General features: G+C 54.2%; 1 protein-coding gene across 1 annotated transcript in view; it reads left to right on the plus strand.

Annotated features, from left to right (window-relative positions):
• Positions 1 to 10233: 10233 nt before the first annotated feature.
• LOC139604018 (TOG array regulator of axonemal microtubules protein 2-like) overlaps positions 10234 to 12881 on the plus strand; it is a 32300-nt gene continuing 29652 nt past the window's right edge. The window contains exon 1 of the mRNA XM_071455008.1: positions 10234 to 10279. Coding sequence (XP_071311109.1) covers positions 10234 to 10279 — 46 coding nt within the window. The remainder of the gene's footprint in view (positions 10280 to 12881) is intronic.

The following is a 12881-nucleotide window of genomic DNA, read 5'->3' on the forward strand; positions in this document are numbered from 1 at the left end:
CTCAGGGCTTCCTTGGGGATGTTTAGGAGAGGAACACAAGGTGGAACAAGAGAGAGCTGCAGAACATTGAGAGAGGAACAAGAGCAGGCAAAGTTGAGGGGCAAAGGCATTAAAAAGGCCTTTGTGCCCAGGGGCATCAGCATGGAAACCACCAGGCCTCTGGGAGAAAGGGCGGCCATGCCCACCAGGCCTTTGTGACCTGCGGTGACATCGGGCCCAGAGGCCATTGTGACCCGGGTGCATGTCATGGGCCTTGGGGCTGCCAATCCCTGCAGCGGCCACTCCCAGGAGAGCAGCTCTCTGAGGAGGCAGCAGCTTCTCTGGAGGCAGCAGCTCCCCTGGGCGGTTGTGGCCAGTGTTCACCACAATGTGGAAGAAGGAGGAGGTGAATGCCCACGGCCAGCCCCGTGAGGGGCAGCCACTGCTGTACCGGTGGCGACAGGTGAGGGACAGGGATGGAGGGAGAGTCTGCAGTGGGACCTGGGGGAAGCCCTGGGACAGAGACAGCCAGGCCTGGCACCAGGCCATGCTCTGCGGAGGGGACAGCGCTGGGATGGCCCAGGCACAGCAATGCCCAGAGGCAGCGAGCCCAGCTGGGAACCTGGCCTGGCCTGGCTGCTGTGGCCAGCACCTGCCTTGGGGCCAGGCCTGGGCTTGATGAGGGACACCGTGCCCACACAGCCAGCTCCATCCTGTGCCTCCTCCTGCTTCCCACAGGTGACCCACAGGCAGCCACAGGCGGCACCTCAGGTCACCTGGACGACCATCACGCCCATCCCTGGGGACAGGCCCACTCTGTTCCCCAAACCCATCCGGTCACGGAGCCCCACCTGGTCCTGCACACGCAGGGGCAGCCAGGAGGGCAGGCGCTCAGTGCCCCACAGCCGTGTCACAGGGCCACAGAGATTGTCCATGTTGGACTTGCCACCTCTCCACAGCCCTAAGGTGACACTGGCACCTCCAGGCCAGCTCAGTGGTCAAATGTCCAGCGTGTCCACTGGCAGTGCCAAGCTGCCCCCTCTGCCAGCAGCACCTGCAGCAGCAGCCTCTGGATCCTCTCCCAGAGGCACAGCCCGTGCTGTGGGCCCCATGGCCCGGGGCCAGCCAGAGCGTGTGCCACCTTCTCCATGGGGCACTCTGGCTGCAGGCAGAGCCCAGGGAACGCCTTCCCTGGGGAGCAGAACGGAAGGGCTCTGGCAGGGGTCAGGGGCAAGGCAGGGCCACCGCCTGCCCCCCGTGACACCTGCACGTGGCGCGCCGCTCCGCACTGGGGCCCGGCCGGCCTGGAAGCACCTGGGGCGCTCTGGGAAAGAGGAGGGCATTGAGGTGCAGGAAGGGCATGGTGGCCACATCTACAAAGACCTTTTTGGAGGCCTCAGCCCACACCCATCAGAAGACAGGTCCATTGTGTCCACCTGCAGTCACAAACAGTCAAGCGCCCACCAAGAGGTGGATGCAGAGCCCCAGGAGCTGCCCAGTGCTTCCAGCTCAACCAAAGGCTCCACAGAAGAGGCAGCAAAGTGCTCTGAGCTCCCTTCCTCTGCCCAGTTGGCAGAGCAGAGCTCTGTCTCTGGAAACTCACAGCCCTGGGACACTCCTGTCAAGGGGCTGGAGGAAAAGCGAGAGGAGGAAGAGCTCCCAGAAGCACAGGCAGCAGGACAGTGGGACAGCGACCTGCAGAGTTTGTGGCTGGCCCTGTTCTTGAAGGAGAATGAGGTAGAGGCAGAAGCTTCTGCCCTGGCTGGAGGTCCCTGGGACGGGGGCCACAGCAAGCTCCTCCTCACATCAGTGCCTGAGGAAAGCTCAGGCTTCTCAGCTTCTCTTTTCTCTGGAGGCTCCTGTGAGCACAGGGCAACTCGTCAGCCAGCCAAGCATGCTGCACTTCACAAGCAGCTGTGCATGGGGCCTGAGGATTTGCTACAACTTAGGAGCAAAAAGAGAGAGGAGCTGGAGAAGCAGGAGGAAGAGAAAATGCATGCAGAGCTCTTTGGAGACATCTCCTCCTCCATGAGCAATGAAGAAAGCCCCATGACATCCAGCTACAGCCTCAGGGATCCATCAGGTGCCACCTTGGAACCAGTTGCAGACTCCTTGGTGCCACTCAGCTCTTGCTGTGTGACCAGAGATGTCACAGCAGAGACACAAAACTGCTCAGAGCCTGTGTCTCCTGAGCTGTTTGCAGACTTGGGCTCTGACTCTGAGGACTCACCGTGCCTGGAAACTCTGCTGAAAGAGCTCCTGGAGAAGAGGGAGCAAGAAGTGGCAAGACAGAGGGCCAGAGAGGTAGAGAGCCCGTTGTCACTCCCACCGCGAGACCGAGAGTTAGTGCCTACGTCTCCAGACAGTGACCTCAGCGATCAGGGGCACGGCGAGCCTCTCCGCAGGGCTTTGCTCAAAGACCCGAATGTGTCTGTGGGTTGTGCCCTGCCTGCTGACCCTGCGGAGGAGGCAGAAGAAGCAGGCATGGAGGCCGGCCGTGCCCAGGCCGCCCCTGCCCAGGCAAAGCCCTGCGGGCAGGAGCCGCTGGCAGGAGCTTGCCCGGAGCCTGCCCAGCCCCTGGCACGCAGCGTTCCTGCCCGCCCCGCTGGCAGCGCAGCCGCCCCGCAGCCCCCGGCCCCGCGGCCACGGCGCTCCATGGCCAGGACGGCCCGGCGGGCCCTGCGCCGCCTTTTCTCCTTCAGCTGCCTCAGGGGGCAGCCAGAGCAGTGAGCCCGGGGCCCGCACCAGGACGATGCCCAGAGACGCCGGCTCCCCCTGAGCACGCCCAGCTCTCGGGGGCAGCGGCCGGTCCCAGAGCCGCCGGCAGCAGGGACAGACCAACCCCGGGCACACAGCCATGGATGGGTGGGTGGTGACCAAGGCAAACACTTGCCAAAGGTAGGTCCTGCTGCCGGCCCCAGCCCCTCAGCCCCAAGCCAACAGCAAGGCAGCCTGGTCAGGCAGAGCCGGCTGAGGAAGGGTCACAGCGCTGCCTCGTGCACTCCACAGAAGCTGACTTTAGGCCTGGGCTGCAGTGTGGGGGTGCATCCCCACCCTGCCCCCAGGGAGGGGGGTTTGGGAGCTGAGAAATGCTCCTTGGGCCTCAGCATTGCAGGTAAATGAAGGCAAACCCATTCTCCTTTCACAGGGCAACTAGGAAAGTGCCTCCCTGGATGCCCTTAAAATAGAGTGGAGAAAGGTGTAAACCCTGGATGGATGGCCTGGGGTCCTCACCTCCACAAGAACCACCAGGACCCCAGTGCAGAGAAGCACAGGGCGAGGAGGGACTGATGGGACACTGCTGGAGACAAGAGTCTTGTACTGTCCACTGTTTGATCTCTTCCCCAATCCACCCCACCCTCACTTTTCCCTCTCTTTCCTTCTCACTCTCCTGTTTCCAATCTGCTTCAATTTCTCTACCTAACATTTATTGTTAAATAAAATCCCTGGGTTTGACTTTGGTAGATGATCTCCTTGGCACCTTAATTCAATCAGAGCCGTCTCTCCATAAGAACATATTCAATGCTGGTGCAGAGTGGAAGAGTCTGGACTTTAGGCTGAACCTGGAATGCAGTCTGATCCAGTGTGTGTGGATTTATATTTTGTGCTGCATGTCATGACAGATTTTAGTTCCTTAGGGAAACGCCCCTACCTAAAATATTCCCTCTTGGAGCTTTGTTCAAAGCCATTTGGACGACAGCTGGAGATAGAATTGTCTTTAGAGGTCATGTGGCAATCCCCAAATGTAAGAGGATCTGCTCTTCCTGTGCTCCACTCTCCTCATTAGGCAGTTTCTCCTGGAGGTGCACAACTGCATTTTTGGTGTCCGTGACTCCTGCCAATTCTCCTCCAGAAGATGGCAGGAGGCTGGATTTGCTCTGCAATGTCTTTTGGCACTGACAGCAAGCTGGGCATGTTATTTACAGAGGTTTATTGTGGCATTGCAAGGAGGGCTGAGGGACATTTGCCTGTGAATAGCAGCAAAATTTAAGACTCTGCTGTGTTTTATTTATGGCGTGTTTCCAGATGCTGGGCACAGAAATAATTTGCTTAATAAATAATACAAATAAACAGACATCCAACGCCTCGTGCTCGCAGCCCAGACAGCCACACACAGAGCCACAGCCTGCCAGGGAGCTGGAGGCTTTGCAGCAGTTCTGCTTTCATGGAACCCTTCAGGTTGGAAAAGACCTTCAAGATCATTGGGTCCAATTTTTGAATGAATCCCACCACATCCACCAACCCAAGTGCAATGCCTACTCATTTTTGAGCACTTGAGGGATGATATCTCCACCATTTCCCTGGGCAGTCCATTCCAATGCCTAACCATGCTTTCAGTGAAGAAATTTTTCATAAGATCCAACCTGGACCTGCTGTGTCACAGCTTGAGGCCCTTTCTCCATGTGCTTTTCTTTCCTGGGAGAAGAAACCAACCCTGACCTCACTCACCTCCTTTCAGTGGCTGTAGAGAGCAATAAGGTCTCCCCTGAGCCTCATTTTCTCCTTTTTAAGGTCTTCCTCAAGCCATTACTGTAATGAGTGACCAAGGGCTGGACAATTCCTTTTCCAGCTGTTTTCCTCTCTTACCAAAGCCCCATCAAGTATCCCAGGGCACAGTGAACAGCTCGTGACCCCCAGTGCTGGATGATGTGATTTCAGTATCTTTAGGTATCAGAATTAACCTTGGGAAAATTATTCTGAGCACTAAAATCTGGGAATTTTAATTTACATTATCAGGCATTGGAACAGGCTTCCCAGAGTAGTGGTGGAGTCACCATCCCTGGAAGTGTTCAGAGGGGGTGTGGATGAGGACAGGATTTAATGGTGTTGACAGTTGGACTGGATGAACTTGGAGCCCTTTTCCAACCTTTGCAATTCTTCAATTCCATGATTTGGGTGATCTCCCAGGTCCCTCTGCCCCAGCTGCAGAAGTGATGTGTGGAGTCACCACTTTGGCCTGGTCTTTGGTTCCTGGAGCTATTTTAGGTGTCCCAAAGTGTCCAATGGGCTGTAGGAGGGAATGGGGCTCCTCTTGGCTCCCTGTCCTGTTGACCAGCAATATGTAAATGCACAGATTGGTTGACTAAAGTTTCAATAAATTCAGTGCCAAGGCAGCTGGATCACACTCAGGCTGTAGAGAACTGGATGATCTTGAAGGGTTTCTCCAACCCAACCCATTCTGTGATTTATTTCACCCTAAACCAGACGTGCACTTTGTTAGGTGATTCACACTCTAAACTCTATTCAGTTTGTTGATTAGATTGTCTTTAATTGATGATAATTAAATCAAGATGAATAAATTACAGACACCCCAAATTATGCAGATGAATCCCAGTCTTCTCCTGTGCCTTCTCCACAGGAAGAATTTAATTAATTTTTATCTTGTAAGGCTAAATAAAAATATCACCATATTCAACAGTAGAGAAAATGAGGTCAATATTCCTCTCTTATGTCTTCATGGATTGAAATGACTGGTTGGGAGAAGACACCAGGCCTGGCTAAGATTGGACAGATAAAAAACATATTGAAGGCATTTTTTCCTCCTCATAGGCACATTCTGGCTGGAGTTCCAGAGCAGTTTTTATTCCCTCCTATCCCTTGGAGAGAGCACATTTTCTCCATCCATAAGGATGAAGAAAGAATCGTGTCAAGAGCAGAGGGACAGTGGTAAATGGATAATAAATATTTTTACATGAACTGTTCCAGCTATGGCTGGGGTGAAATCATTCCAGGAGACAGCAGGAACAGCACAAAGTAATCTGGAATCTTCAAGAGTGCATGTCCTGGGATACCCAAACACAAAACACATGTTACACCAGGACAGGAAACTTCAAATGCTGCTGTTTAAAGTTTAAAGGCATGTTGGATAGAAAAAGGAGACTGAGGGTGCTGAGAAATTCCTAGGAAAATGAAGAATAGTAGAGAGAAAGTAAGGAGACTGGAGAAACAAAGAAAAAGAGAATAATTCCTTTTTTAAACATTTGGTGTCTATTCTGGAGCCTTTCTTCTTCTATTTGAGGTAAATATTTAAAAAGATCTAAAAAATGGAAGAATATTCAGCATTGCCATGGGCTGGCACAGGAGGGGAGATTTCCCCTGGAGAGAGGCTCCTATTGCAGGCAGCTGCAGATCCCTCAGCTTTGGCTGCCCAGCAGCTGGAAATGCAAGTCCAGGAGCTCTGTCCATGGCCAGCCCCAGCAGGTGACAGCAAGGACAGGGCCCTGGCAGCTCCAGGACATTTGCAGGGAGCGCCTTCAGCAAGCGCTGGGGGCTGGGACTGGGTGCAGAAAAGGCCCTGGGGGTCTCTGCAGCCAGGCTAAAGGAACAAAGTTTTGTTATGAATAAGAAGCTTGACTAGGCCAATATTCAAACAGCAATCAATTTATTATTTAATATGGTAAAGTATGAGCAATACAGTGCTGGCTACCATGGGGGAAGTTTTCCCTCCAACTGCACACCGATAATTGAGGGTTACAGGTATTTATAGGGGTACTCATTGTTACAAGTTGCGGTGAGGAACCAACCACCAACAAGTGAGTCCAAATAAAATGTAATTTATTAATTGATAGAGCAAGTGATAATAGGCAAATTACAGCACTGGGTGCAGCCAACAAAAGGCTTGCACCCACCCGGGAGTCACCGCTCCACCATCGGCCCACGCCACTCGGCAGTTCAGTCCTCCTTTTTATCTGTTGTTGTTGGGTGTCCTTCTGGCATTCTCTGCGTCTGCCCCGAGAGTTGCTAGGGGGTCTTATTCTGCCTTCTGGTGGTCGTCTGGACGAAGGCTCCGGTCCTCTTCCTCGAGGTCTTACAATAGCCTTTACCATATATAGGCACACAGCTACATATAGTTACACATTTGCTTAGTTAGCCTTTCAATATATTAGCTTCTGACAGTTTGTGGTTTAAGCCTTATGACAGTTATTTTGCAATATATTAGCCCGTTATATTCATCTTGCAACATATTAGCTGGTTACGTCTATCCTTGTGTTTTTTTCTATTACTGGCTTTTCCCCCTCTTAGAGTCTTTTTAGACACTTGATGAACAAACTAAGACATTAACTCATTACACTCGTCAGCTTTTTCAGCAGTTTCTATTTCCAGTTTTTTTACTCATCAGCAATTTTTATTCCAAATTATTACATCACAGTTCTATACGCTATTGTGATTTGAATTTCTCAGGATGTATTTTCAAAGGAGTATCCCCAGATGGTGGCGGTCCAGTTTCCAAAAGAAGAAAGACGAATTCCATCTGGCGGAGTCCAGCTCCCCAGATGTGGGTCCACCTTTTAATTGCAGAGACTATAAATCTAACAACAGTGATGTCCAGCTTCCCTTTGGTCGAAACCATAAATCCTTGAGGTGATGGTCATCTTCCTTTCTCAAACTGTTTTTCTCTGCTTCAATAAGGTGTGAGATAAGCATATTTCCTATATATATATTCCAAAGCTATAGTTTCAAGGATACAAGTAATATTCTAAAATTATACTTCAAAAGGTTATTATTGCAGAGCTTTTTTATGGATTAAATGCAAGCAAAAAGCAACATCCTTAACACCTTAATTCCAATGCTCCTAAATCAACCAGAGTTAATTGCAAACAAAAGATAGGTTCAAAGGCCTTTTTCCATGCTTTATTTTCCTCAGTTATTATTAGAATTCACAGCTCTCCCATTGTTGGGGTCCACGCATTTTGCATTCACAAATACACACGTCGCCTGTTTGTACCTGACACGAAACACAGCTTTGCATCTCACAATGGTAGCAGCCAAAGAGGATCCACTCTGGTGGGCTGTACTCCAGTGTTCCTATGGGACACGGGTGCAGCTCATCAGGCCCATGCTGCTCCCTCCCTCCCAGCCAGCTCCCGTTGCACAAGAGCCAGCCCCTGCCCTGCCAAAAAGCAACTTGGCTGCAGCTGGCTGAAGAAGGATTCCCCCTCCTTCCTTCCCTCCCTCTTGCCCCTCTGCCAGCCAAAAGGGGAACCTCTGCTGCCTGTCTGGGTGCCAGCTTCGGGCTCACCTGACATCCGGGTGTAGAATGTGTCCTGGAGGATCGTGCCACACTCGAAGTCGATGAGCTTTGCCTTGCCCATGGCCAGGTTGATGAGGACGTTCTCGGCCTTGATGTGGTGGTGCAGGACACCACGGCTGCTGCAGTGCCGCACGTCCTCCAGCACCTGGCGGAACAGCCCCCGTGCCACGGGCTCTGTCAGGAACCGCCACTCGTGCAGGAAGTACCAGAGGTCCTGACAGCGCTGCGGATGCTGCATGACCAGCACAAAGCCCTCGGGCACCTCGAACGAGTCCAGGAGCTGCATGACGCTGCGGAAGCCAGGCCGTGACACCATCCACAGCAGCGCCAGCTCCAGGGGCACAAAGGCGCCCTTGCGCTGCGGGGGGACCACAATACCACCAGTGGGGCCGATGCTGCACCATGCCTAGGGCAGCCCCTGCCCGGCCCCACCGCAGCTTGCCATGGCCTGGCCCGGGGCGCTGCGCGGCCCCCGCTCACTCCATGCTCGCTCCCCTCACAGCGTTCCAGCTGCCGCCCTGCCGGGCCTTGCCTCAGCCCCGCCTGGCACGCCCCGCTGGCTCTGCCCGATGGCCCCGCTCACTCACCAGCCATGCCCACTCCGAGATGCACTCCTGGGACACTCGCTTGCTGGCCGCCACCCTCTGACCTGGCCCCGTCTCTTACCGGGGCGCCATCGGCGAGCTGGGTTCCGGAGTAAACGCTGCCACAGCCGCCGCTGCCCAGCAGCAGGCTCTCCCGGTAGAGCTGCTCTAGGGGAGGCCTCTCCGCCTGTGCGGGTGGCACCGCGCTCCCGCTCTTCTGCCCCGGGCACCCGCCCGCCCGGCGCGCTGCTGCTTGCCGAGCCGCCCCGGGCTACGGCGGCTCAGGGCCGGCGGCCAAGCTGGTGAACGGCGGAGCTCGGAGCAGGGAAGCTGCCGGCCACGCTGTTGGCCATGGGGCGGGAGCCGGGCGGCAGTGGAGCGGCTGTGGGCAGAGCCACGGCAGGGGCTTCGTTGGGGGCCAGGGCCCTCACCAGGTGCAGCCAAAAAACCGTGCTGCTCCGCCAGCACCAGAGCGAGCGGCTCTTCCAGCAGCGCCACAGCCAGGACAGAGAGACCCCGGCTGAGGCGGAACAACAGCGGGCTGGGCAGGGGCGGGCACGGGGCGGCCTTGCGGGACGCGGCATCATCCGGGCTGGGAGAGGCGGAACACGGACGGCATGGGATGGGATGGGATGGCACGGGATGGGAGTAGAGTGAGTGTGAGAGGGAGAAGGGGCTGGGGAGCGAGTGAAAAGTCGAGCGGAAAATCAATCGAGAGAAGCGCTGCTAATGCTGCTGCTGCTGCTGCAGAGCCTCCGGAGCTTGTGGCCGTTCCTCCGTTGCCCCCACAAATCCAACAGAGGAGCCGCCACGCGCCCCAAGGAAGGAGAGAGAGAAACAAACAAATCACACCCCAAAGTAATTCCTATTAGAGAAGTAACCAAATAAAACAATGTAGCAGTAAAGAAGAGTGTTGGCTTGTGGCTTCTTTCTTCTTTGTGTGAGAGGAAGCATTTCATGGGGAAGAATTTCCTCTTCTGACAATTTTGCCAGAGTGGACAGGAGCAGAGCATTTAATTTTCAAGTAGAAAAGGGAAATTGTGTCAGTAACGTCATCTCTTTTCATCCTCTGTTGACACAGTTGCAGGCTGCCAAAAGACATGGTCTGCAGTGTGGAACTTGGGGCCAAGTTTCTTTTTCTGCCTGAGGATGAGGAGGGGAAGAATCCCAGAATCATGGAGTTGTGGCATGGTTTGGCTTGGAAGCGATCTGAAAAATCCCATGGCTGCAACCCCCCTGCTGTGGGCTGGGGACCCCTTGCACTAGACCGACTTCTCTAGAGCTCCATGCAGCCTGGCCTTGAACACTGCCAGGGATGGGACACGCACACCATCTCTGAGCAACCTGTTCCAGGAGAGTATTTTTTTGGAATCCCTTACCTAAACCGACTCTCTCCATTTGAGTCCATTCTCCCTTGTCCTGTCTTTGCCTGCCCTCATACTAAGTCCCTGTCCAACTTTCTTGTGGGTTGCCCTCAGGTACTGGAAGGCCACAGCTCGATCAAGTCTAAATCTCTTTCCCAGGCTGAAGAAGCCAAGCTGTGTCAGCCTTTCCTTGCAGGAGAGGAGCTGCAGCCCTGGCACCATCTGGGTGTCCCTGCTGGGCCCCTGCTGCAGCGTGTCCACGTCCTTGCCGTCCATGCCGGGGAGCCCGGCAGAGGCGGAGGCAGCGCTGCAGGTGCAGGGTCAGCGGCGGGGAGGAGACCCGGCCCTGGCAGCGGCTCCGGGAGCAGCGATTGGCGCTGGGCCACCCGCACTGCAGAGAGCCGGGGCCCTTGTGCCGGCCCTTGTGCCCAGGGCGCCTTTCCCCGCCGCCCGCCCGCCCGCCTGCTCGGGGGAAATGCCCCCTGTGCCGCCCCTCAGGGCCGCCCCTCGCCGCTGCCCCAGGGGCTCCCGGCGCTGGCTGGAGGGGCCCAGGCCTCGGCCTCACCCTGCTCAGCCCGAGGCCTGGAAAAGCAGATTCAAACACCCACCCAGAAAGTGCCCCAGGATGCCAAGGTCAATCTTTTCTCTACAGCACGGCTTTGATATCAGGGTCTGCACGGGATTATAAAATCACCAGGAGAAAAGAGCATGAACAAGCTCTGCTTTGGCAGTACCTCAAGGCTTTGAGGGAGAGGGTTTGTGGTGCCTACTCGCTCACAGGGACTCACAGAAAATATGAAATGGTAAAAATAGTCCAAATCCCTTAGAACTTGGAAGGAAAACCTGCGGCAATGGAAGCTAGCACCTCAGAAACACCTGGTTTTGCTCCTCTCTTGCACCTGAGATCTTCCTGGGCAGGGGCAATTCTTCCAATTGCATCAGCGTGGCCATGGCTAGAAAGGGCAGCGAGCAGATGGATTTAGCTTCTCCTGCCAGCCCTGAAATGCCAGTTGTCATTTGTGTGCCCTGAGGATTCCGTTTCAGACTCTGAACTGGTGCAGCTGCTCCTTGGGCGCTGCTTGCACACAGGCGCGGCAGTGCTGCAGCAGCTGTCCCGCACTGTTGCAGGGTGATGCCATTTCCTGTTTCACCTATCCCAACCCCCCAGGTGTGCCAACCTTTCCTTTCCCCTTTGCCCTCCTGCTAAGAGCTGTCCATCAATCTTAACATTCCAGCAAGGGCGTCGTGTGGTTGGCAGAAGTTCAAAAGATGTCCCTCAGGTCTGGGCTCATTGGCCTGTCCAAGTGTCTTTATCCCTTGAGCCTTCCCCTCCTCACACCTGGTTGGCCCTCACCTGTCCCTTCCCCTCCCCCTGTCCCCGGGGGTTAAAAGGACACAAGACCATGCGGTCAGGATTCTATTGGGAGCTGTTACAAGATTCAGAGGTCTACCATCCTGGAATAAAACTCTGGATTAAAACTCTATGATACAATCCTCTCCTTTCTCTTCACCAACACCTGAACCTTTTCCACCAGAGGTAAACTGAGTTCCTACTATGCCTGGATTTGTTCCAAGTGCCCAGCTGCAGCATCCAGCCGGCCAAAGGTATCTCTGAGGTGAAACACCACAGCTGCTGCCTTTGGTCCAGCAGCAAGGGTCAGACGAGGCCAGGCACGACCCACCCGGAAATATTGGGATTAATATTCCATACCACACACAGAGAGGGCTCTGGAGCCTCCCCGGGGCCACCAAGGAGCGCAGGAGGGAACGTGCCCGGGATCTGGTGCAGCACCGTGGGGTTGGGGGGATCCTTCGGTCTCTTTGATGGGGGTGGGAGCGGGGCAGATGGAATCAAGATGAGACAGGGATCGGACAGCCCCACACCAGGCAGCATTTTCTCCTCTGACAGCTCCTCTGAGCTGAGCGAGCTGGTGAAGCCTGTGGAGCAAATGAGACCCAGGAGTGAGGGAAGGGCTGGCTGGGAAGGAATCAGATAAAGCCTGTGTGGGCATTTCTCATTCCTAGGGGCTCCTGGGGAGACAAAGGAGGCAAGAAGGATGTCCCATCCCACGACATTTCCTGGGATATGCTTTGGTGGTGACCTTGGCAGTGTTAGTGGTCTCAGGTTATTGGGAGGACTCTATGATCTTGAAGGTCTTTTCCAGTGGAAACAGTTCTGCAATTCTAAACTTCCATTCCTGCTTTTGAAGGATGCACTCCCAAATAGACCCACATTTGTGTTTTTAAGGAATTTAGCATCTACCTTTCCTTGAAAGTAATAGGAATCAGGCTTTAAATGCTCTCGAAACACTTGAATTCCTTGATCTTAAGCTGTGTGTTTGAATTGAGGTGCTTTTGTACAGAAAGGTCTGACCATGGGATAAATGCAGGCAATTCAGCCACAATGGCACTTGTTTCATCTGCTTTTCTTCTTCCTTTCCCCATGGGTGGCCGATTTGGGAGTATTTGTCTTGTACTTTGAGTTCCTGCTCAGACTTGCTCATGCGTGTGCTGTAAAGTCTTCTCTACCCCTTTCTGCTGAAACATGCTTGCAGACTGGTGGGAATTGCTAGAGACAAAGTATTGGAATATTATCCCAATATTACCAGGTGGTAATGCCTGGGCTCGTCTGAGCCTGGCTGCTGGGCCAAAGGTGGCAGCTGTGGTGTTTCACCTCAGAGACACCTTTGGCTGGCTGCAAGTTGCAGTCAGGCACTCGGAACAAGTCCAGGCATGGTAAAACTCAGTTTACCTCTGATGGAAAGGCTCCAGGCTAGGTGAAGAGGAAAAGGAGATGGATTCTGCAGAGGGTTTAATCCAGAGTTTTATTCCAGGGTCACAGATGTCTGAATCTTGGTAACAGCTCCACAGAATCCCGACCGCATGGTCCCGTCTCTTTTTAAGCCTGGGGAAAGGGGGAGG

The sequence above is a fragment of the Agelaius tricolor genome, unplaced genomic scaffold (genome assembly GCF_023055355.1).
Source record: "Agelaius tricolor isolate 1412-34295 unplaced genomic scaffold, bAgeTri1.0.p SCAF_43, whole genome shotgun sequence".
NCBI classification, from domain to species: Eukaryota; Metazoa; Chordata; class Aves; order Passeriformes; family Icteridae; genus Agelaius; species Agelaius tricolor.